Source organism: Schistocerca gregaria, chromosome 4, assembly GCF_023897955.1.
Source record: "Schistocerca gregaria isolate iqSchGreg1 chromosome 4, iqSchGreg1.2, whole genome shotgun sequence".
Taxonomy (NCBI): domain Eukaryota; kingdom Metazoa; phylum Arthropoda; class Insecta; order Orthoptera; family Acrididae; genus Schistocerca; species Schistocerca gregaria.
In genome coordinates, this window is record NC_064923.1 from 546134155 (window position 1) to 546160797 (window position 26643).

At 44.7% G+C, this 26643-nt stretch overlaps 1 protein-coding gene across 7 annotated transcripts in view; it reads right to left on the reverse strand.

Annotated features, from left to right (window-relative positions):
* LOC126365754 (uncharacterized) overlaps window positions 1–26643 on the reverse strand; it is a 267138-nt gene that overhangs the window by 95892 nt on the left and 144603 nt on the right. For 5 of the 7 annotated variants that reach the window (XM_050008233.1, XM_050008238.1, XM_050008239.1 and 2 more), the window contains one exon: window positions 6480–6537. In XM_050008233.1, coding sequence (XP_049864190.1) covers window positions 6480–6537 — 58 coding nt within the window. The remainder of the gene's footprint in view (window positions 1–6479; window positions 6538–26643) is intronic. The other 2 variants (XM_050008240.1, XM_050008235.1) reach the window with 1 other exon arrangement.

Sequence of the window (26643 nt, forward strand, 5' to 3'; positions counted from 1 at the left end):
GGCAGAGGGGGTACGGGCAGAGGGGGTAAGGGCAGAGGGGGTAAGGGCAGAGGGGGTAAGGGCAGAGGGGGTACGGGCAGAGGGGGTACGGGCAGAGGGGGTACGGGCAGAGGGGGTACGGGCAGAGGGGGTACGGGCAGAGGGGGTACGGGCAGAGGGGGTACGGGCAGAGGGGGTACGGGCAGAGGGGGTACGGGGAGAGGGGGTACGGGGAGAGGGGGGAAGGGCAGAGGGGGGGAAGGGCAGAGGGGGGGAAAGGGCAGAGGGGGGGAAAGGGCAGAGGGGGGGAAGGGCAGAGGGGGGGAAGGGCAGAGGGGGTAAGGGCAGAGGGGGTACGGGCAGAGGGGGTACGGGCAGAGGGGGTACGGGCAGAGGGGGTACGGGCAGAGGGGTAAGGGCAGAGGGGGTAAGGGCAGAGGGGGTAAGGGCAGAGGGGGTACGGGCAGAGGGGGTAAGGGCAGAGGGGGTACGGGCAGAGGGGGTAAGGGCAGAGGGGGTAAGGGCAGAGGGGGTAAGGGCAGAGGGGGTAAGGGCAGAGGGGGTAAGGGCAGAGGGGGTAAGGGCAGAGGGGGTAAGGGCTGAGGGGGTAAGGGCTGAGGGGGTAAGGGCTGAGGGGGTAAGGGCAGAGGGGGTAAGGGCAGAGGGGGTAAGGGCAGAGGGGGGGAAGGGCAGAGGGGGGAAGGGCAGAGGGGGGAAGGGCAGAGGGGGGAAGGGCAGAGGGGGGAAGGGCAGAGGGGGGAAGGGCAGAGGGGGGAAGGGCAGAGGGGGGGAGGGCAGAGGGAGGAAGGGCAGAGGGGGGGAGGGCAGAGGGAGGAAGGGCAGAGGGAGGAAGGGCAGAGGGGGGAGGGCAGAGGGGGGAGGGCAGAGGGGGGAGGGCAGAGGGGGGAGGGCAGAGGGGGGAAGGGAGGAGGAGAGACTGATGTGAGAGGGGGGAAAGGGAGAGGAGAGAGGGATGTGAGAGGGGGAAAGGGAGAGCAGAGAGGGATGTGAGAGGGGGAAAGGGAGAGCAGAGAGGGATGTGAGAGGGGGAAAGGGAGAGCAGAGAGGGATGTGAGAGGGGGAAAGGGAGAGCAGAGAGGGATGTGAGAGGGGGAAAGGGAGAGCAGAGAGGGATGTGAGAGGGGGGAAAGGGAGAGGAGAGGGGGATGTGACAGGGGGGAAAGGGAGAGGAGAGGGGGATGTGACAGGGGGGAAAGGGAGAGGAGAGGGGGATGTGACAGGGGGGAAAGGGAGAGGAGAGGGGGATGTGACAGGGGGGAAAGGGAGAGGAGAGGGGGATGTGACGGGGGAAAGGGAGAGGAGAGGGGGATGTGACAGGGGGGAAAGGGAGAGGAGAGAGGGATGTGAGAGGGGGGAAAGGGAGAGGAGAGAGGGATGTGAGAGGGGGGAAAGGGAGAGGAGAGAGGGATGTGAGAGGGGGGAAAGGGAGAGGAGAGAGGGATGTGAGAGGGGGGAAAGGGAGAGGAGAGAGGGATGTGAGAGGGGGGAAAGGGAGAGGAGAGAGGGATGTGAGAGGGGGGAAAGGGAGAGGAGAGAGGGATGTGAGAGGGGGGAAAGGGAGAGGAGAGAGGGATGTGAGAGGGGGGAAAGGGAGAGGAGACAGGGATGTGAGAGGGGGGAAAGGGAGAGGAGAGAGGGATGTGAGAGGGGGAAAGGGAGAGGAGAGAGGGGGGAAGGGAGAGGAGAGAGGGGGGAAAGGGAGAGGAGACAGGGACGTGAGAGGGGGGAAAGGGAGAGGGGAGAGGGACGGGAGAGGGGGGAAGGGAGAGGAGAGAGGGACGAGGGACAAGAGAGGGGGAAGGGGGTATGGGGAAGGGAGAGGAGATAGGGACGAGGGACAAGAGAGGGGGGAAGGGGGTATGGGGAAGGGAGAGGAGAGAGGGACGAGGGACAAGTGAAGGGGGAAGTGGGTATGGGGGAGGGGGAGAGAGGGGGAGGGGGAGGGACAGAGAGGGGAAGAGAGAAGAAGGGGGAGAGAGGGAGAGGGAGAGGGAGAGGGAGAGGGAGAGGGAGAGGGAGAAGAGGAGAGGAGAGGAGCAAGTGGGGGTGGGCAAGGAGAGGGCAACATGAGGAGATGGATACAGAGAGGGGAGAAAGAGAAGAAGAATAGGGAGATGGATACAGGAAAAGATACAGGTAGAAGAGAGAGACTGGGATGAGCAGAGACAGAGGCGAGAAGGAGACAGGCAGTGAGAGCGAGGAGGAGGAGGAGGAGGAGGAGTGTGTGAACAGACAGAGGTGGAGAAGGAGATGTGCCGAGAGACATGGAAACAGACAGGTACAGAGAAGGGCAGGAGTGGGTGGAAGCATATGGGTGCCGAACAGGATGGGCACAGAGAGAGGTATGAGGGGACAGATAAGGGGGGGACACATGTAAACAGAGGGAAGGAGGGCATGTGCAGAGACAGGGCGAGGAGGAGGTGTGAAACACAGAGCGAGGAGAAGGAGTGCAGGCACAGGGCATGGAGGGGTGTGTAGAGAGGGGAAGAGGAGATATGCAAAGAGAGGGGAAGAGGAAAATGGAAATGCCATGTGGCTAGAGCCTCGCATCAAGTAGACTGTTCGCCTGGTGCAAGTCTTTCTAGTTGACGCTACTTCAGCGACTTGAGTGTCGATGGGGATGGAATGATGATGATAAGGGCAACGCAACACCCAGTCACTGAGCGGAGAAAATCTCCGACCCAGCCAGGAATCGAACCTGGGCCGTAGGTATGACACTGTCGTACCGACCACTCAGCTACCAGGGGCAGACAGGGGACGAGAAGACATGCAGAGAGAGGGGAAGAGGAGACATGCAGAGAGGGGGAGGGAGAGACATGCAGAGAGGGGGAGGGAGAGACATGCAGAGAGGGGGGAAGGGAGAGACATGCAGAGAGGGGGGAAGGGAGAGACATGCAGAGAGGGGGGAAGGGAGAGACATGCAGAGAGGGGGGAAGGGAGAGACATGCAGAGAGAGGGGAAGGGAGAGAGATGCAGAGAGAGGGGAAGGGAGAGAGATGCAGAGAGGGGAAGGGGAGACATGCTGAAAGAGGGGAAGGGGAGACAAGCAGAGAGGGGGGAAGAGGAGACATGCAGAGAGAGGGGAATAGGGGACATGCAGTGAGAGGGGAAGAGGAGACATGCAGAGAGAGGGGAAGAGGAGACATGCAGAGAGAGGGGAAGAGGAGACATGCAGAGAGAGGGGAAAAGGAGACATGCAGAGAGAGGGGAAGAGGAGACATGCAGAGAGAGGGGAAGAGGAGACATGCAGAGAGAGGGGAAGAGGAGACATGCAGAGAGAGGGGAAGAGGGGACATGCAGAGAGAGGGGAAGAGGAGACATGCAGTGAGAGGGGAAGAGGAGACATGCAGAGAGAGGGGAAGAGGAGACATGCAGTGAGAGGGGAAGAGGAGACATGCAGAGAGAGGGGAAGAGGAGACATGCAGAGAGAGGGGAAGAGGAGACATGCAGAGAGAGGGGAAGAGGAGACATGCAGAGAGAGGGGAAGAGGAGACATGCGGAGAGAGGGGAAGAGGAGACATGCAGAGAGAGGGGAAGAGGAGACATGCAGCGAGAGGGGAAGAGGAGACATGCAGCGAGAGGGGAAGAGGAGACATGCAGCGAGAGGGGAAGAGGAGACATGCAGCGAGAGGGGAAGAGGAGACATGCAGCGAGAGGGGAAGAGGAGACATGCAGAGAGAGGGGAAGAGGAGACATGCAGAGAGAGGGGAAGAGGAGACATGCAGAGAGAGGGGAAGAGGAGACATGCAGAGAGAGGGGAAGAGGAGACATGCAGAGAGAGGGGAAGAGGAGACATGCAGAGAGAGGGGAAGAGGAGACATGCAGAGAGAGGGGAAGAGGAGACATGCAGAGAGAGGGGAAGAGGAGACATGCAGAGAGAGGGGAAGAGGAGACATGCTGAGAGAGGGGAAGAGGAGACATGCAGAGAGAGGGGAAGAGGAGACATGCAGAGAGAGGGGAAGAGGAGACATGCAGAGAGAGGGGAAGAGGAGACATGCTGAGAGAGGGGAAGAGGAGACATGCTGAGAGAGGGGAAGAGGAGACATGCAGAGAGAGGGGAAGAGGAGACATGCAGAGAGAGGGGAAGAGGAGACATGCAGAGAGAGGGGAAGAAAAGACATGCAGAGAGAGGGGAAGAAAAGACATGCAGAGAGAGGGGAAGAAAAGACATGCAGAGAGAGGGGAAGAGGAGACATGCAGAGAGAGGGGAAGAGGAGGCATGCTGAGAGAGGGGAAGAGGAGGCATGCTGAGAGAGGGGAAGAAGAGACACGCAGAGAGGGGGAAGAGTGGACTGGGGACTCAAAAGAAATAAATGTAGGAGGAGATGTACAGTGTGCAGGAGAAGATGTGCAGGGTGTGGGGGAGGAGATGTACAGAGCGCATGGGGCAGGAAGGGATCTGTTGGAAGAGAGGAATAGAAGGAGATGAGTGTGTCGAGATGGGAAGGAAAAGATAACACAGCAAGTGGGAGGCAGGAGGAAATGGACAGCAAGAGAGGTGCAAGATGGAGACTGACAGTGATATGTGGTGGAGGTGGTCTGAATGGACAGAGAGGGGAGGAAAGGGAAAATGGACAGAGAGAGGGAAGAATATGGGGAGAAGCATGAGACAGGCAGAGGGTGTGGACAGAGATAGGGGCAGGACAAGGTGGATAAGCAGATGGGGGCCAGAGAAGGTGGATAAGCAGACAGGGGCAGGATAGGGTGGATAAGCAAATGAGGGCAAGGAGGAGGTGGATAAGCAAATGAGGGCAAGGAGGAGGTGGATAAGCAAATGAGGGCAAGGAGGAGGTGGATAAGAGAATGAGGACAAGGAGGAGGTGGATAAGCCAGGTGGGGGAGGTGGAGGTGGATAAGGAAATAGGTTGAGGTGGAGGTGGTTTAGGAAATGGGGGCAGGAAGAGGTGGATAAGGAGATGGGACGGGAGGAGATGAATAACGAGAGGGTGGGCAGAGAAGATCGACAAAGAGAGGGTTAGTCAGGCGAATGACACAGATTAGGAGCAGGAGAGGGAAAAAGAAAGGGGAAGGAAGGGAGGGAGGAGAAGGAGGGGGGAAGAGGAGACGGTCACAGTGAGAGACAGAGAGATAGGTGGGTTGGGGGGGGGGAGAAGGAGATGGACAGATAGAGTGGGAGGAATAAATGGACAGAAAGAAGGGGAGGAGGAGGTGGACAGATAGGTTATGGGATGATGAGAAGAACAGATAGGAGTATTAGTAGGACACAGAAGTTTGAGGATGAGATATGAGCAATATATGTGTGAAATGTGTATGCATCTGAAAATGCAGGAAAAGACTAGTTACTTACATACGAAGAACTAGATTTTAATATTTCACATATTAAATTTTAAATCATGTGGAAATTGTTGGTTTTTGAGAGAGTTAACTACATTCTTCATTTCTCTAGTTGAGCAGAGTAATTACACTTTGTTCATATGTATGTGGTGTTGGCACTGTTGTTGCATTGTTTTTTATTAAAGTGTCAACTGCAATTTTCTGAGATACTTCCAGGAAGTGATTTCTAAATGTGTTGGTTTCCTGACTGACTTCACTTATTATTTGGCTGTTTTTTAATATCTATAACCTTAAATTTCTTAATGAGTTATTTAGTTTTGCATTTTAACTATTACCCTTATAGATTTAAGTTTATTATCTGAATTGTTGGTTTCAGACATTATACAGGGGTCCTTTGATTTTTTTGCCACTATTCTTAAGATGTCACAGTATTCTTATGATATGAAATCAGTCTTACCTATGTATAGATAGGTACATGAATAAAAGTAACAAGAGTAGCTACATTCTCTCGAGACTGAATTACTTGTCGCCACTTACCTTCAGGAGAAATGTCAGTACTGTCAAAAGTACATATTAAAGTACATACACTCCAATCTTTTGCAACTAATAATTCATTCCTCGAGTTTGAGTGACACAGCCTCCTTTTCAACATCTCTCGCTTCCTCTCTCTCCATTCCAAAGCAAGCACTATTAATTGCAATAGCTAGGATGGTGCAGGTCTTTCATATATGTATATCAGCAGTACTAACATTGCGAAGATAAGAATATCTTATCTGTCATTTTTGTAGGAAGGACATACCCTCTGATGGATGACAAGACAATATCAAACAAGTATTTTCTGTACAACAGCAGTTTTAAAGTAAATTTATAGTATTTTAACCCCTATGAAAGTTATGTATTCTAAATAACAGAAAAAGGTAGATAATATTCCAAAGCATTTAAGAAGTAAGTTCAAATGTGCAGACAGTCACAGTCATTATAATGTGATAAAAAAAAAAAGCACGATTTACTTATATTCTGTAGATTTTTCTGACTACCGACTTACACCCTTAAGCAGAACAGTCACTATGACATTCTCTGCATTTCAACGCAGGACTACATACTACTACATAAATAATTATTGCTGCCTTATTTTTATTTCATTTTATTTTATTATCTTTACTATAGGAATAAGCTTTACTTACTGCTATTACCTGAGCCTTCAGATGTATCCAGGAGTGTTTTAACAACTTTACTGTTTGCCTGAAAGATGAGAAAAATCATACATAAATGTAAAAAAATTGAAGCTGTACAAAGTAAAGAGGAGAAATCTTATATAACAATGAGAAAACAATTACAACACTAAAAGATCCTATATAACTAAAAGGAATCAATTATATGACAAAATAAGTATTTATGAAAAATTTGGAATGTTCTGGCTGAGATTTACAAATTATTTTTGAATAAAGAAGATGACTCATTGAAAGGCAGAAATGCTGCAATAGGCACACAAACAAAAGGTAGAAAGCTTGTCTAGCTTTCGGAATGTGTTTCTCAGGTTTGTCGGACAATCGTGAACACCCCCCACAGATGCACACAACACACAGAGACATAAACCTGCCTCCCTACATTTTGCTCAGTCGACTGCTAGCACTTTCCTGGCTCACAGGGTGTGTAATGGGAGGGGTGAGGGATGGAGAAAGGTGCGATGCAGGCAGGAGGTTGGGGGAAGTGTCTGGTGGCTCGTAAGAGATTGGGAAGCTGTCTGTAAGCTAGCTAGGGGCGCAGGTAGAGGGGACGCATGGCAGATAGCTGGACACACCATTTCATAGACTACATTGTGAGATAACAGTACACAACTAGCTGATGTGGGACCACAAATTGGGCAGGATACTGGGACAGGGAATGGTGTGACATGAGTGGGAGGGGGGAATGGAGGGAGGGGGGTCGCAGTGAGTTAGCTTTGATTTAGGCCAGGAAGGTTATGAGATTGGAGCTACCAGATGCACAGCTTAGATAAGCTACTAATGGTGGGGAGGATCAAGATGGCACGATTTGTGAAGCAGCCACTGAAATCTCACATGTTGTGCTGTGTTTTATGTTGTGAACTGGATGGTCCACCATGTTTTTGGCAACAATTTGGTGGTGGCCATTAATTCTAGTTGATAGCTGGTCAGTTTTCATACCAATGTAAAATGCTGTGCTGTGGGTGCAGCAGAGCTGGTACATAACAAGGCTGCTTTCACAAGTGGCCTGGCCTCTGATGGGATAGGATAAGTCTGTCATGGGACTGGAGTAGGTGTTGGTGGATTGGGCAGGTCTTGCATCTGGGTCTTTCACTGTGGTATGGTCCCTGTGGCAGGGGATTGGGAGTGGGAATGGCATAGGGGTGGACTAGAATGTTGAGCAGGTTGGGTTGATAGAATCTTGGGTAGGATGTCCCTCATTTCACGGCATAATAATAGATAATCAAAGCTCTGGTGAAAGACATGGTTCAGTTGTTTCAGTCCAGGGTGATTCTGGGTGACAAGGGGGATGCTTCTTTGCAATTTATTCATGGGATAGATGTGAGGATCAGGAAAGTGTGGAACATGGCACAGAAGATCTGTTTGTGAATTAGGTATAAAGTGTATTGCCTGTCTGCAAATGCCTTTGTGAGGCCTTCAGCTGACAGCACAAGGGAGTCCTCATCAGTGAAGATGTATGTACAATGGGTGGCCACACTGTAAGGGAGGGCATTTTTGGTGTGGAAGGGGTGGCAGCCATTGAATTGTAGATTCCGTTGGTGATTGGTCGGTTTATTGTGGTCCGAGGTGTGGTGAGAGGAGGACATTGATATCTATGAAGGTGGCAAGATAGGTGTAGGAGCAGGTGATGTGAATGGAAGAGAAGGTGTTGAGGTTGTGGAGGAATGAGAATACGGTTCCTGGCCTTGGATCCAGATTATAAAGATGTCATCAGTAAACCACAACCAGACCAGAGGTTTGGGGTTCTAGGAAGCTAGGAATGTTTCCTCTAGGTGGCCCATGAAGAGGGTAGTGTAAGAGGGTGCCGTGTGGGTGCCCATGGCTGTGCCACGAATTTGTTTGTACACCTTCCCTTCAAAGATGAAGTAGTTATGGGTTAGGGCGTAGTTGCTTAGGTGTATGAGGAATGAAGTGATGGGTTTGGAATCTGCAGGTTGTTGGGAGAGGTGGTGTTCAATCGCGGTGAGGCCATGGGCGTGAGGGATGTTGTTGTATAGGAAGGTTGCATCATCAGTGATGAGTAGCGATCCGGGAGGTAAGTGTTTAAGGATGGTTGAGAGCCGGTACAGGTAGTGGTTGGAATCTTTAATATGGGATGCTAGGTTCTGGGCATTTGGTTGGAGATGTTGATCAACGAGAGCCGAGATTCTTTCAGTGGTGGCACTGTAATCAGCCACAATAGAGCACCTAGGATTGTTAGGTTCGTGGATTTTGAGGAGCATGTAGAAGGTGGGTGTGCGGGCTGTTGTTGAGGTGAGAAGGGAGATGGATTCCGGGAAGAGGATCTAGAAAGGTCCTTATGTTTCTTTCCTCTCGCCTTTATAACAAACTCTGCAACTACCACAACACATGCGGTCACACGCTACTTTTGTTACACCCTGTAGTACTTGCAATGTCCATTATGAAAGACACACAAACAGCTCCACATGCACTGCTACTCCCAATGACAGTTTAACAAACTTCAAATAACTCAAAATCAACCCTCCTGCACGTATCACTCCTGCTCTGGCTGTGCCTTTTTCATTTGTATCTCTTACGCGTGATGACAGATCTCCTTCTCCTGCTCTCTACAGTGAAAACACTTCTTTGCCATCAACCCCTCCAACACCCTGCCTGTCGCAGTTCATACCACCATCTGACCATGACCTTCCCACACTCCCACCTAACCATCCTCTGGTCACCTTCCAGAAATTCCTAACTTCTAACCTGGCCTCACCGTCCTTCCCAGGACCCCCCCAAGAACAACAACCTCTCAACAGAAGAAAGGACAGTCCTACACAACATAAAAGCAGATTCTCACCTGATCATAATCCCAGCAGACAGAGGTTCTACTGCTGTTGTGATGAAGCAGACTGACAACCTGGTGGAGGGACTCCACCAGTTGTCCGACACCTCCACTTACAAGCTCAGCAGAAGTGACCCCACCCCACAAGTCTAACATAACATCCAATCCCTGCTGAAACCCTCAGGCCCTCCCCTGAATCCACTTTCCTATTCACCCCAACAACAGCCCATACACCCCACTCCTGCATGCTCTCCTAAATCCACAAACCTAACAATCCTGGGCGCCAAATTTTGGCTGGTTACAGAGCCCCACTGAAAGAATCTTGGCCCTTGCTGATCAACGTCTCCAACCAATGACACAGAACCTAGCATCCCACAAAGATTTCAACCACTACCTGCAGCTGCTCTCCAACATCCCTAAACCCTTTCCTCCCAGATCTTTACTCACCACTGTTGATGCAACCTTCCTGTACACCAACATCCCTCATTCCAATGCCTATGGTCATACAGCGATTGAACACTACCTCTCCCAATGCCCTGCAGATTCCAAACCCACCACTTCATTCCTTGTACACCTAACTAACTGTAACTTAACACAAAACTAATTCACCTTTGAAGGAAAGGTATGGAAGCAAATTCATGACACAGTCGTGGGCACTTGCATGGCACCATCCTATGCCAAACTCCTAATGAGCTACCTAGAGGAAACATTTCTAGTTTGCTAAAACCCTAAACTCATGGTCTGGTTCATGTTTATTGATGGCATCTTTATAAACTGGACCCTAGGACAGGAACCTTATACTCCCAAGAACCAACCACAAAGAAGAGCCCCCCCTTGTCACTCAATACTGCCCCAGACTGGAACAACTGAACTGTGTCATTCATCAAGGCTTTGGTTATCTATGATGCCCTGTTATGAGGAACATCCTACCATAGATACTTCCAACCCCTTCTCAAGTGGTGTTCCACTGTCCACCCAACCTCCACATCCTAGTTCACCCCTATGCCATTCTCATCCCCCAGCCAGTGGCACAACATGCAGCAGAGAACATGCAAGATTTCAGTGGCTGCTTCACAACTCATGCTATGTGGATCTTCCTAACCACCATCACCACCACCACTAACAACAACTTTTCTTAGCTGTGCAGATGGTAGCTAGCTTACAGCACAAGCTTCACTCTCATAGCCATCCAGGCCTAAGCCCCCCAACCCCACGCAATAGTGTGTGTGCGTACACCGTCCCCTGTCTCAACACACCTGCCCAATTTGTCTCTCCACATCGGCTAGTGGTGTAGTATTATCTCATGCCCTAGTGTAAGAAATTGTGAGCTCAGGTGTCTGCCACCTACACTCCTAGCTAGCCTACAGACAGCTTCCCACTGTCCCACAAGTCGCTAGACACTTCCCTAAACCCCTCCCTACCTCCTGCCTCTCTCCATCCCTCACCCCACACCAACCCACACCCTCACCCCAGCCCAGCACCCTCGCCATTGGCCAGGAAAGAGATGGCTGTCAACTGAGCACAATGCAGGGAGGCAGGAGTGTGCCTATGTGTGTGTGTGTGTGTGTGTGTGTGTGTGTGTGTGTGTGTGGAGGGGGCGTGCATGTTTTCCCTACAAGCTTGAAAAAGGAAGTGCATTCCAAAAGGTACCCAAGCTTTCTGCCTTTAGTTTGTGTATTTATTGATGATGTAGCGCTTCTGCCTTCAGCTGAGTCATCTTATTTATTCCCAAATAAGTATTTAGCAGTTTACAAATGTATAGCTCACAACAGAACAAGTAAACAGATTTTTCTCAAGCTCTAAAACCCTTTGCAGTTTTTAAGTGCTCACGTCATTATCAAGAGGATATTGCTGACTGTGAGGTAATTAATGGTATCACCCTTATCTACCTCTGCTCATATCTGCTACAACCAGTTGTTACATTTCTGGTACCTAGTCTCTTGTCACATGAAGTGTTGTTTTCATTCCATGTCTGCTACATTTAGTGAAAACAATTCTTCATATACTTTGAGTACCAGGGAAATCAATAAGATAGGATGATGTGATGATTTAAAGTGAGTGGCACTCAACATCATGGTCATCAATGCCTTGACAGAAAGTCAGCATGACAATCTTATGGGTGGGGACGAAAGCTGCCCCTGCATGTGAGGACAGCTTTTGTCCCCAAATGCGGAGCAGTTGATAATGCATTAAAGTCTGCCTCACTTCCCAAGCAATTTGAGGATGAGGCCTGACAGCTCAAAAAATTTCAACACTCTTGTAACACTGGAAGCAATACCGATGAGGATGGTGGGCAGATCCTCCTGCCAGGGGAGGAAGCCATGTGTTAAAGGGCTATGTCCAATGTGCAGTCTGGTAAGCAGAATGTCTTTCCAGTGGTGAGATTGACATGAAGTCCGCAATGCCTGTGTGTTCGATTTGAGCCACCACAGTTAGTTTTCTGTCATCTGCAACCATTCAGTCTCCAACTGATGCATGATGCGCCTATCAGAAAATGAAATGATGGTGTGCAATGGAATGGGACACTGACGGACAACACCATCCCAACATGCTTCCTTGGCTGCTTTGTTGACAATGTCATTTCCCTGTGTTCCAATGCAACCAGGTACCCAGTAAAAAATCACATCATTGTCATGTTGTTGGAGCCACTGTAAAGACTCATGGATGAGCTGAATCAACTGGTCTACTGGATGCATTTGGTGAAGTGCTTGTAGTACACTAACCAAGTCGGAACAGACAAGAAACCTTGTTCGGTGATGTTTGTGAATCATCTACACTACCAACATAATGCCATATAACTCCACATCATAATTTGTAAATTGTTTCGGACGATGCACTTCAAAAACCCTATCAAAGAAAACACCAGAACGACGGAGGACACTCTCTCGCTGGGATCCATCTGTATAAACAATAATAAAACTGTGATATGTACTTAAAATGGAAGAAAAAGAAGTTTTAAAAATGTAGGCTGGAGTACAAGTTTTCTTGTAACGTGTCATGCTTAAAATAACTTTGGGCGTCTGACACTAACAAGGCAATGCTTTCTATTCTTGGTTGTGTATTTGGAGGTCTGATAGACCCAAATCCTTGAGACGGTCAGTAACATGTATACTGAATAGCTTCATCACATGGGGCCAATTCCTGAATAGCCATTCAAAGTTGGGATGGGCCAATGCACTAAATGCCAATCACTGAGGTGAATGTTGTGTGTGTGTGTGTGTGTGTGTGTGTGTGTGTGTGTGTGTGTGTGTGTGTGTGTGTGCAGGAGCGCGTGCGCCTGTGCGTGTGTGTGCGCGTGTGTAGGGGGGTGCAGAGGGGTGAGAGATTGAACCTTGAGCAATACCTTATCTTAGTTTTTATTTTCTTCTGTTGATGGGATCTTTTAACACGGAAGTCTATTTTACGTAGTAGAGGTAAATATCATGTAAACAGGATGTCAGTGAAGGCTGTATCATTAATAACTTAACATTAATTTGCCTAGAAACATTTTATTGTATCAATTACCAAAGACTTTGGTAAGATAGAAGGAAACTGCAAAGGAATAAGTTCCTTGTTTTGTTCTGCCGTAACTTAATTATTGAGAGAAAGTATGACTCTACTTATAGGTTAGTCGTGATAGTAACCAAATGGGGTGTTAAAATATTAGTTGAAAACTATGCATGTGAACACCACAAGTTTTGTTTTTAAAAGTCTGGAAAACAATGAACAAGTACCATTACAAACATAATTGCAAGTCATTTAAAGCTATGTATACTATTCCATACAACAATGTTTCAAAAACGTACATTCTGCCATTTACAAATTACAGAACAACTGAAGGATTGGCAAGATAGGCTGGAGGAAGGGGTTACAAAATCAAGGAAGGTTCTGCTGAAGCAGGGAAAGTTAGATGGGAAACAATGCGCTATATTGGTTCTCAATTGCCCATTTCTGTGACAAAGATGTTAGGTGAATCTAATTTTTGTCAACATTCTTATTTCCTGTAAAGTAATTCCCTGGCTGTTTTTTCTTATTTTTAGGCATTTAATTTTTAACACGACAATGCCCCTTGATTACCCAATGAGAGAGTTCGTGTCTTAAAAGGAGGATATAACATGAACATCAACAAAAGTAAAACGAGGATAATGGAATGTAGTCGAATTAAATCGGGTGATGCTGTGGGAATTAGGTTAGGAAATGAGACGCTTAAAGTAGTAAATGAGTTTTGCTATTTGGGGAGCAAAATAACTGATGATGGTCGAAATAGGATATAAAATGTAGACTAGTAGTGGCAAGGAAAGTGTTTCTGAAGAAGAGAAATTTGTTAACATCGAGTATAGATTTAAGAGTCAGGAAGCCTTTTCTGAAAGCATTTCTATTGAATGTAGACATGTATGGAAGTGAAAAGTAGACGATAAATAGTTTAGACAAAAAGAGAATAGAAGCTTTCGAAATGTGGTGCTACAGAAGAATGCTGAAGATCACATAGCTAATGAGCAGGTATTGAATAGAATTGGGGAGAAGAGACATTTGTGGCACAACTTGACTAGAAGACGGGATCGGTTGGTAGGACATATTCTGAGGCATAAAGGGATCACAAATTTAGTATTGGAGAGCAGCACAGAGGGTAAAAATCGTAGAGGGGGACCAAGAGATGAATACACTAAGCAGATTCAGAAGGATGTAGGTTACAGTAGGTACTGGGAGATGAAGAAGCTTGTACAGGATAGAATAGCATGGAGAGCTGCATCAAATCAGTCTCTGGACTGAAGACCACAACAACAACAAAACAACATTGGTATTGTCAGTAATGTAGTTTCCTATTTATTTTAAAGTTACTCCTCTGAAAAAGACAAACTTCTCTCTCCTAGAATAAATAATGAATGTGAAATTTAATTTCATAATAGTGTTGTTTACTAACAAATTCTTCACTTTTCCCAGAACCTCATCAAATTTGGAATGCATTGTTCACTTTTAACAGGAAAACCACATGATGTCAACTCTCGTAGATTATATTAATGTCATGGCTATGTAAAACAATGGCCCAAATTAGAAATAAGTACAGCAGCTGTAATGTGTTCAACTAATATGAAGGACAGTCATAAGAGATGATTTAGCCAAGGAGTTGGTGGCAAGTATCTCTCCCTTTCTATCACTTTTAATTTTCTTGATATTTCAAAGGAAAAGAGTACTAAAATAAGAATACACAGATGTGCAAACTCTTTGCGTGTGACAGCATGTGAACATATTGACTGAATTCAGTGCATCATCAGTTCTTTTTCACTATTTATTCTTCAACCCTGTACATGGAATGGCTCTTTTTATTAATAATAATTTTGTTAAGGCACATTAATGTAGTACATAAATATGATATTTGCTGATCTGTTGATTACAAGCCCAATGGTAGTTATACTGAAGAGTGTCAGCCGTATACAAAACAAATAAAATTTAGGTAATATGTACATGGAGAATACATCATTGCTCACAAAATATATAGGGCACCTAACAGTCAACGGGCACCAACAAAATTAATTAGTTTTTAAAGGAAGTCCTCCGTCATAACTAAACAGCTCCCCCCCCCCCCACGCGCACGCGCACGTGCACGCACACGTGCCCGCGCACGCGCACGCGCACACACACACACACACACACACACACACACACACACACACACACACACACACACACAGTGAAAAGACTCTGTAAGACACTACACTGGTGTACTACTACTACAGACAGCATAATTAATTAAGCCGCTTCATTGTGGGCTTAAAAATGCAGACAACAAATTCTTTAAGATTGATGATGTCTCTTCCACACTGAAATAGTAAAATGGATATCAGAATGTCAAACACAGATGTAGATGTATAAAGTAACACCTGAATAATGCAATTAGTACACAATAAAAAGATAACAACTGGTTAATAGGTTGCATTAGCTTGTTTAAAAACCTTCAAAAGTCAGTTGGAATACATCTTGTATTTTATATCAAAGACATTATACAAGAAGTACTCTTAGCAAGTTGAAAGATGGGATACATGCTCAAATGTTACCCAGTTAAAAGCATGAAAGCAGTAGCTTGCCTTCTCCTCATTCTCTTGTTACCTAGTGGTTTCTCAATAGCTATACAGTGTATACTTTACTTTAAACAGTCAGGACCAGAGGACTGTGTGCAGCTACAAGGCTTCCACTGGATTTTGTTTTGTGCCTTTCCTTGCCAAACACCCTCCATACTGACCTGCAGCAAGTCCTCATGGATTCCATTGCTTCACCTTTTCTCTGGTCTTCCTACTGCTCTTCTTCCACAGGGAGTAAACTCCATGCATTTCAAAGGCCACCAGTGTTCATACATCCTAACAACATGTCCTGACCATGCACGACACTGGCCTAAAATGTTTGGTCTATTGTAGATTTCAACCAGTTCACATTTAAGCCAGATCCTTCATACTCTAGTGATCTCATCTTGTACCAGACTATAGGTCTTCCTTAGGACTTTTTGCTCAAAAATGAGATGATTATTTAAGTCATTTTTCCAGACACTTATAGATTCATGACCAAAGAGCCCTACAAGGTGGATCACAGTTCTGTACAGCTGGAGTTTGAAATTCCTTGAGAGATTGTACAATTTAAAAAGCTCACTCAGACTGAAGTATGATTAGTCTGCAGCTTGGACCCCTCTCTTTGATATATGTCTCACACAATACATCCTTTTTAAAGATTCCCTCGAAATATTTAAAATTGTGAACCTTTTCAAGTGATTGGTTTCTGACTACCAGAGGCTGGAACGGGTCTCTTGAACAGGATGAGTACTACTCATCACCAGGCACTCTGTATTTGATTCGCTGCCACCTCCATGCCATCACTCATCAGCATCAATTCTTGCTTAGATCTTAACCACAGCACCACATGACCAGCAAATGTAAGATGTGTAGTTTTCTCAACCTCGGCCTCTATCCCATCAATGATCTTCTGGAAAGTTTCCCTCATTGTCTTTGGAGTGTCGGGCTGAACAATATCAGTGACACATAATCTCCTTGTCTCAACCCTGTGTTTAGTAAAAGCTCTCCATGACTTTGTTCTAGAACTTCACTTTACCTTCTGAATAACTGAAACAAACTCAAACTGGGCCGATGACTTTCTTGAGTATTTAGACTCAGTTAGGCAATTCATCAGGCTCTCCAGGCAGCTGCAATCACACAGTTTATTAAAATCTAAGAAAAACACAAGCAGGTCAACATCATATTCCAACATCTTTTCAGTGACCTGTCACAGCACACAGATGTTCTTGACACTAAAATGTCCCTTTCTGAAACCCTCCTAATATTCACCAATAACTTCTTCTGCAAATAGCCAGAGTCTGTCCAGTACACAGTTGGACATGAATGATAGAGACATTCAGGAGGGCAATTCCTCAGTAGTTCGTGCAGCCTATTTTATCACCTTCCATGTGTATAGGGCTTGTAACTGCAGTCCTCCAAACTCTAGATAGTCTTGATTAATTTTACTTTTGGAGTCTCTCCCATCCAGTTTGAATTACTACTGCCTGGATTACATCTTCTTCTAGACTGTCATTCTCCTTCAGCTTCATTACGTGATTCTTTATTCCCTCCAGTGTGGGTGGTGGAGAATCTAAATCTACAAAGACAGGTGACTGAAATTTAAACATATCTTCAGGTCCGTCACCGTTGAGGAGCTTACTGAAGTATTGTTTCCACCTCTCAGCAATATCGAATTCATTGGTGCGTATGGTCCCCTTATTGTTGTTGATGAATTTTTGACAGCACCAGTATCCCTTCTTCAAGAAGTTAACTTCACAGTAGATCTTTTGCACCTCTTTTCCCATGAAATCTGGTTAAGCCTTCTCTGTCATTCCTTTGACATACATTCTCTTTCCTTTCCTCAAGGCTGGTTGTATAATTCTCCATAACTCTTTGAATTGTGGTTAGCCTTATACAAAATCTACACCTCACCGCCAGTTCTCCTTCGCTTCTCTTCTCTTCTCTTGGCTAATGTCTTAATCCATTTGTTCCCAAACCAAATCATCTTACCCCTTTTCTGCTTCTTAATAACTGCATTTGCCACATCATTTACTGCATTCTTGACTTCTTTCCACACTTATTATGGGTTCTTTTGTGAATCCTATTTCTTCAGGATTTCAAATCGGTTGCTAAGCTGGAGATGAACTTCATCTTTCTTTGCAGTATGTCTTGAGTGTTTCGACATGGTAGCTAGACAGCTTTTTTGCTAGGAAGTCATTGCTCCCACACTCTGAGCCCTGTGTTGTTTCTAAATCCATCATCCAGTAATTTGCAATATGCTCTGATTAATTGTTTTAGCGTCTGGTGACACCAAGGTGCTTCTGTGTAATCCTTCAATTGGAGATTTGTGCTGTTGAAAAACACAACTTTGATGTTGCAAAGGTTATGGCCCTGATGCCATTGTTGCTGAGTTCATGTAAACTGTCTCTTCCAGTTACTGAATGGAACACATCTTCTCCTCCCACTTCAACACTCACATTGCCCAGTAGGACTTCACATTTTCTATGGTATCCAAGACTAACTACCAATTGTGCATAGAACTCACTCTTCATTTGGGACGTGCTTTCTTCTGTGGGTGTATGGCAGTTCACAAATGACATTCTACATATCTTTATGTCAAGTATCAATATCACTATTCTAAGGGTCTCTGACGTAAACACATGCACATCGGTAGCTAGAGCCTTACTCAAAAAAATACCATACCCAATTTGTGTCCTGTCTCTCAGGTACCATAAAAGATTTTACATTTCAACATCAAGGGCACAAGTATCCCCCCCAATGAACTTCCTGTAAGGAAACTAGACCCATGCTACCGGAAATGTATCTCCATTAATTTCTTTGTGTATGAGTAGTTTTTTTTTTATTTAAACAACATACAGTTTTTCACGAGCCCTGCTGGTGTGGTGTATCTGCATGGAGAAGAGTCAATATACTACCTTTTCCAACAGGTTGTGGCATGGTGCCAGTTACTGAATTGTCTGTCCAGCCTGTTCTCACTGAATGGATTCAATTTACCCACATTTTATCAAACCATATAACATAATCTAAGTTTCCTTTTGATATTGTCTTAATAACAAATTCATTAAGGTGGCTCCACAATGTATACATTAAATAAGTTCACTTAACATAAACTATCGAGCAACAACATTTTTCACTGCAAGCTATACAAATTAACTGTTGTAGATTTCTTAATTTCAAAATATCAGAATAAATAAGAATCTTCCAATGGTTCTTGGTAGAGCAACATTGTAATAAATGAAAAGTGCTAGTCTGCTTTTGTTCTACAGTATCACTTTTATTGTGTTAACCGGTTTTCAGCTTTCAAGGACATCTTCAGACATTTACTGACTATTGTCCCCAAAGAAGTTACAATGCTTGTAAACAACATTGGAAAAGAAGTTACACATCTAGATCTAGATGGGTAACTTTTCCTATGTCATTTACAAATATCAAAACTTTTTTGGCAACAATAGTCAGGAAATATCTCATGGCCTTGGGAGCCAAAAACCGGTTAACACAATAAAAATAGTGCTGTAGGACAAAAGCAAATAGTTTTTTCATGACTGCTTGATAATGATTATGAATCTGATATTGTTCTTTTCAATATTTTTGAGCAGAAACTAAAATGTTTTCCAAAGTAATAACTTCAGCAATAGATATAGATTTGCCTATTTGCATAAAATTATTTTTATGGTGGCACAATGGAACTTGCATATTTGGTGGTCCCTTCCATTCCCTCCTGCTTCTGCAACTTACTGCACCTGGCCACCAACGAATTGCAGGTTGAGTCAACTAGCAAGACCTATCACCGCAGAACGGGCAACAAACTGAGCATGTGGAGGCTGAGAAACATGCTCCAATTGGCTCACAGCCAGCTTCTACCATAAGACTCAGTGAAATGTCAATCACAAAGTAATTTTAATGAAAGTATAGAATGACTGGGGCACTTGTTTTATATAAACTATGAATAGACCACTTCCAAATTGTATAGCTCGTTCCCCCATTTTTCGTCTATTTCATATTACGAATTTCCAAGACTTCCTTGATATCTGTGTACCATTAACAAGTTTTTTGTGATGCTGTGGTAACTCATCCCCAACTCCCAACCACGAGGACCAAGGTTTTTAATTTTGGGGTAACCTTTCCCTACATGAGTTCCTTCTCTGCAGCTGTTGAGTTTTATATCCCCTTTTCTTAAAAACAAAAGGATCAAGGACAGTTAGTGGGAGAACAGGGCATTGTGAGACATGTTCCTGTATGTAAATACAAAAGTTTAAAACCACGTCATGTTTTGAAAGCATAGGTTTTCAAGTTGGTATAGGAGGTACTCCATTTACTGCCAGAGTAAATGAGACAGTACCTAATATGCAAAAAAATTACTGCACTGAAACCTCATCACAACTAACAGCTGTGCAAAAGTTTTGAGAAATGTGCATCACTGTAACAAGTGTACTCTGAAACAAAACTAAATGCATTAGACCAGGCTTCAATGACAAAATTAATTAGCATTGTCAGCTTTATGGGCTAAGCTTTTTTCATTGCTTTAGCAATATGAGAGCAGTAAAAAAGAAATTGATGTTTCAAGTAAGCAAGTAATGTTACCAAAACTTCTGTCATATTCCAAATACAAAATAGTGTTTTAAAATATGTGTTTACTTTACAAGAGAACAAAACAGGACAGGTTTAGGAGCTTTTAGCTCAGTTTAGTTGCAGTTACCAGAAATACAACCAGAAATACACCCATCAGACTAAACTTTCGAATATAGCCCATAGCAGATATTGTATAAAAAGTGAATTTATATGGAGTAGATAGAGTTGCAAGCTAGCTGAAATCAATTTATTATCAATATGTTTGGAACAGTTACCTGTATAAGCAGAACAACAATTATAATTTAGTAAACACAAAATATAGTAAGGTGAACCCTTAGGAAAATATAAAAACTGGAAGGAGTGAAGGTAACAATTCACTACATTGTTGTGGCATTGAGTTGTCAACATGTACATAAACAAGAAAGAAATGGTTGCTACAATTCTCGATGAGTCATACTTCAGAGTGAACAGAACACACACACACACACACACACACACACACACACACACACACACACACACACCTGAATGGGAACACCATCCCAGACGGTTCCAGAGCAGCAGCACTTTTACTTCACTGAAGTGATGGTTTATGTCGATGGCATGAATGAGAGGAGAATGGGCGGTAGGGAGTGAAAAGGAGGATTGGAGGGAAGTGTGGCTGTTTACTGGAAGAGGAAGGCAGCAAGAGCAAAGAATAGGAATGTGGCTCAGATAAGCTCAATCTGGTGAAGGTAAGTGGAATTATGTGTGGTGGACAAAACAAGGAGGTGGAAGGAGGGGGTGGAAGCACAGAGGAAAAGGGACAGAGGTTTCAGATTGGGAGAGAGGTTTGGAGGAAACGTTAACTACTGAATTAGGGTGTTGTGGTTCCAGATTGTATTGATTAGAATATTGAGGTTTTGGGGGGGAGTGGAGCTGGAAGTGGGAGATTGAGTAGATGGGAGAGACTGGGTCTGTGTGCAATGAGAGGAGGTTGAAGTTTGCTGGAAAGGTTGTGGAGGGTGAGTGAGTTGCCTTTCCGGAGGTGGGAAACCAGGAGATTGGATAGTGTTTTGAGGTGGAGGGTGGCATGCTGTTCTAATTTGCGGTTGGCCTGTAGGAGGTTGCTCTGAACAGCTGGTGTGGATGTGGGAGAGGAACAATTGAGGACTTAATCCCCCCCCTAATGTAAGTCTTTCCACTCCTGGGATTGGAATGACTCCTTACCCTCTCCCTTAAAACCCACATCCTTTCGTCTTTCCCTCTCCTTCCCTCTTTCCTGATGGAGCAACCGTGGGTTGCGAAAGCTTGAATTGTGTGTGTGTGTGTGTGTGTGTGTGTGTGTGTGTGTGTGTGTGTGTGTGTGTTATCAACATACCAACACTTTCGTTTGGTAAGTTACATCATCTTTGTTTTTAGATATATTTTTCCCACGTGGAATGTTTCCCTCTTTTATATTCATATTATCAATTTGAACCCAACAATTACGTTTGTTATTGTCACTGTTGCATTTCAAAATCTTATCTGTCACCTAACTTTCTCTTTCTTTTTTTGCACGTAGTTTCACTTTCTATTCACCTTCTCCATTTTACCGTAATCTACCATACAAATTTATCCTGCCTATATATCCTCAACAACACGTAACCCACTTCCCAAAAAAACTGCTTTCAGCACTACCGCTGCTATAAAACCCACCATTCCCAGTTCACAAACAGTTCCTTTCACCTACTAACCAACCATTTCAGCTCGTTCTAACAACTTTCGTTTTTCCGTTTTTCCCACATCACTGATCATTTTTAGCCACTTCCCACAGGTTTTTACATCATTATTTCTTCGTCAGACAATTGTTAGCCTAATTTTCATAATCTGCCACCACGAAACCACGCCTTTTAATACATTTACACACAGTTTTTTCGAAATTTTCCCAAATTTCTCCAACCTTGAACATGTTTTGGCGACAACACAACCACCTAACCTTTGTGCACATCATTGGTTACCAACCCAAATTCACCACAGGATCAACATAGCTCATTTTTAACCAACACGTTTTCGACTTTTATCACACCAGATCTCCAGTTGCTTTCTAGTTTACCTTTATCTCTCCCCATATATTTTTATTTTTATTTTCACTTTGATTTCAGCCTCATGTTACACTTTCCACCTTCTAATACCATGTCACCTTCACAACATCCCCACAACAACCCCATTAAGTTTTACTTACATTCCCTCCAAAAACACGCCTTCTCCCTAGCCAGGTTACACTCCCATATTTTATTTACTCAGGCTTATCTGACATTACCCCCAAAGGCCTCACTTAAAGTTCCCATCTCTGGCTGTAACCCTTCTTTCCATCAGTCCCTATACCACTTCCAAACTGAACAATCCATAGCAGTCACCCACCTAATCCTTCACCTACACATCAACTCAGCCAAAGAACTCACCCGTCAACTCCATCCTTAATAAAAGTCCTCAATCTTTCCTCTCCCACATCCACACCAGTTGTTCAGAGCATCCTCCTACAGGCCAACTGCAAATTAGAACAGCATGCCACACTCCACCTCAAAAAACTATCCAATCTCCTGGTTTCCCATCTCTGGAAAGGCTACTCACTCACCCTCCACAACCTTTCCAGCAAACCTCAACCTCCTCTCATTGCACACACCCCCAGTCTCTCCCATCTACTCAATCTCCTATTTCCAGCTCCACTCCCCCCAAAACCTCAACATTCTAATCAATACAATCTGCAAACACAACATCCTAATTCAGTAGTTAACCTTTGCTCCAAACCTCTCTCCCAATCTGAAACCTCTGTCCTATCCAAATGCCTCACCTTCAGCCCTACTCCCAGATTCAACCAAACAGCCCTCGTCAAAGATTTACTGTCCTACACTCATACTCTCCACTGGAAATATCACTTTGCCACAAAGAAAAAGAATCCTAATCCTACTCCTACTCCTAATGATCCAACTCCCCAACACACACTCCAAATTGAACCCTGCTTGGAACAGTTCTGTCCTCTGTCACAGCGGGACCCACCTCCTCTTCCTCAAAATCACCCTCTCCAAACCTTCCAGGAATTTCTCACTTCTAGCCTTGCCTCTCAATCCTTCTTGAAAAACCTTAATCCTACTCCCAACATCACCACTGCTGAAGCCAAGGCTATCCGTGAACTGAAGGCTGACCGATCCACCGTCATTCTTCCGGCAGACAAGGGTTCCTTAACTGTGGTACTTGATCGTCGGGAGTATGTGGCTGAGGGACTGCGTCAGCTTTCAGACAACACTACATACAAATTTTGCCACGGTAATCCCATTCCCGATGTCCAGGCAGAGCTTCAAGGAATCCTCAGAACCTTAGGCCTCCTACAAAACCTTTCACCTGACTCCATCAACCTCCTGACGCCACAGACACCCTGCACCCCTACCTTCTACCTACTTCCTAAAATTCACAAACTCAATCATCCCAGCCGCCCCATTGTAGCTGGTTACCAAGCCCCCATAGAACGTATCTCTGCCTACATAGATCAACACCTTCAAACCATTACATGCAGTCTCCCATTCTTCATCAAAGACACCAACCACTCTCTCTAACGCCTGGATTCCTTACCCAATCTCTTACCCCCCAGAAACCATCCTTGTAACCATTGATGCCACTTCCTTATACACAAATATTCTGCACGTCCAGGGCCTCACTGCAATGGAGCACTTCCTCTCACGCCAATCACCTGCCACCCTACCTAATACCTCTTTCCTCATCAGCTTAGCCAGCTTCATCCTGACTCACAACTTCTTCATTTTCGAAGGCCAGACATACCAACAACTAAAGGGAACAGCCATGGGTACCAGGCTGGCCCCCTCGTATGCCAACCTATTTATGGGTCGCTTAGAGGAAGCCTTCTTGGTTACCCAGGCCTGCCAACCCAAAGTTTGGTACAGATTTATTGATGACATCTTCATGATCTGGACTCACAGTGAAGAAGAACTCCAAAATTTCCTCTCCAACCTCAACTCCTTTGGTTCCATCAGATTCACCTGGTCCTACTCCAAATCCCATGCCACTTTCCTTGACATTGACCTCCATCTGTCCAATGGCCAGCTTCACACGTCCGCCCACATCAAACCCACCAACGAGCAACAGTACCTCCATTATGACAGCTGCCACCCATTCCATATCAAACGGTCCCTTCCCTAAGGCCTAGGTCTTCGTGGCAAACAAATCTGCTCCAGTCCCGAATCCCTGAACCATTTCACCAACAACCTGAAAACAGCTTTCGCATCCTGCAACTACCCTCCCGACCTGGTACAGAAGCAAATAACCAGAGCCACTTCCTCATCCCCTCAAACCCAGAACCTCCCACAGAAGAACCCCAAAAGTGCCCCACTTGTGACAGGATACTTTCCGGGACTGGATCAGACTCTGAATGTGGCTCTCCAGTAGAGATACAATTTCCTCAAATCCTGCCCTGAAATGAGATCCATCCTTCATGAAATCCTCCCCACTCCACCAAGAGTGTCTTTCCGCCGTCCACCTAACCTTCGTAACCTCTTGGTTCATTCCTATGAAATCCCCAAACCACCTTCCCTACCCTGTGGCTCCTACCCTTGTTACCGCACCCAGTGTAAAACCGGTACCATGCACCCTCCCACCACCACCTACTCCAGTCCTGTAACCCGGAAGGTGTACACAATCAAAGGCAGAGCCACGTGTGAAAGCACCCACGTGATTTACCAACTGACCTGCCTACACTGTGAAGCTTTCTATGTGGGAATGACCAGCAACAAACTGTCCATTCGCATGAATGGACACAGGTAGACAGTGTTAGTTGGTAATGAGGCTCACCCTGTGGCTAAACATGCCTTGGTGCACGGCCAGCACATCTTGGCACAGTGTTACACTGTCAGGGTTATCTGGATACTTCCCACTAACACCAACCTATCAGAACTCCAGAGATGGGAACTTGCCCTTCAGTATATCCTCTCTTCCCGTTACCCACCAGGCCTCAACCTCTGCTAATTTCAAGTTTCCGACGCTCATACCTCACCTGTCATTCAACAACATCTTTGCCTCTGTACTTCCGCCTCGACTGACATCTCTGCCCAAACTCTTTGCCTTTACAAATGTCTGCTTGTGTCTATATATGTGCAGATTGATATGTGTGTGTGTGCACACGAGTGTATACCTGTTCTTTCTTCCCCCTAAGGTAAGTCTCTCGCGGGATTGGAATGACTCCTTACCCTCTCCCTTAAAATCCACATCCTTTCGTCTTTCCCTCTCCTTCCCTCTTTCCTGATGAAGCAACCGTGGGTTGCGAAAGCTTGAATTTTGTGTGTGTGTTTATATATATATGCATCTGGATAGTTATTGGACAATCAGTGCTTCCTTAGGCCTTGTATGTGTGTCTTTACATATATAATTCTGTCCTATTTGATAAAAAAAGAACTTGATATTCATTGTGAAAGTATACGGAATGTTCTGGAAGGACGTGTGTTGTCATAGTTATTGGTGGATTGTTGTCTCTGGCAAAGTTAAGTACATACACTATATTAAGCAACTAATCGGGAAATTGAAGTAATAAGTCCTTAGCAATAAATAACTAAAGGCTGCATGGATGTTAGCATGAAAAATTAACACTTCTAATTAGCAAAGTGGTAATCTAAAAATCCAGTAACAAAAGACCTCACTATCTTGAGTAACAGCTTAAAAGTTATTACCCAGCAATGTATTTTAAGTTGTTATTTAGTTTTATGTCATCCTCTGCAATTAATATTCTTTGTAATTACATATCTAATTAACTCTCCAATTGTTTACATCCCACAGTTCTCCAATTTCCAGAATTTGAGGCCTTATTTGTGCATTTTATGTATGTAATAGGATAAAGTATGACCTCTGTACTACCACTGAATATTAGTAACCAAATCCAAACTGTAATTGATTACGTTAACTAAAATAATACAAGAGACATTATTGTAATTAAAGTTCAGAATGATTTTCTTACGGAAAAGTAAAGATATTACTATAAAAGATTGCCATTCAATACTGTATTTTATACCTTATTCAGCTATTTCTTTATGTTTTGTAAATTTTAATTACAAAATTAATAATGCTATTTGGGAAGCTATTGCTAAAATTCTATATAAAGCGATGCAGTGATGCTGTGACAAATCAGTTTTGAAGTTACTCTTGGAAGTCAAAGAGATCAGTGAAGTCTGTCCTTGTTTTGTTTATATGATGAGTGTGCAGTTTGGATGTCAATTAATGTGAATAAATTTTGTGAAGCATGAAAATTTCGCATTCATTCATCAATGGACCAAGCAGAAGAAACTTAAGTTAAGTAACATTCAACATGTATTGTTACAAAGTGACATGAAAAAAATGATCTGCTACGAGAAATTACTGAATACATCAATGGAGACAAACATTTTATTGCACATGAAGACTGGAAATTGACACTAAAAAAAAATGAATAGGGGGGAAAAATAGCACGAAAACATGGATCAGGGGAAAGAAATGAAAAAAAAAAAAAAAAAGAAGCCACCTGGTAGTATTATGCACCGAGTACAATTTAATAATTCCATACACTTGATTTAATTATCATGAATGAAACATATTTGAAAAACACTTGCAGGCAAAGAAAGGTTTCAAACAGATTATATAACGGTAGGACAGATTTCAAAACACTGCAAAAAAATTCCAGTAACAGATGTTGACTCTGACAATAATTTAATGGTTACCAACTTGATTGAAACTA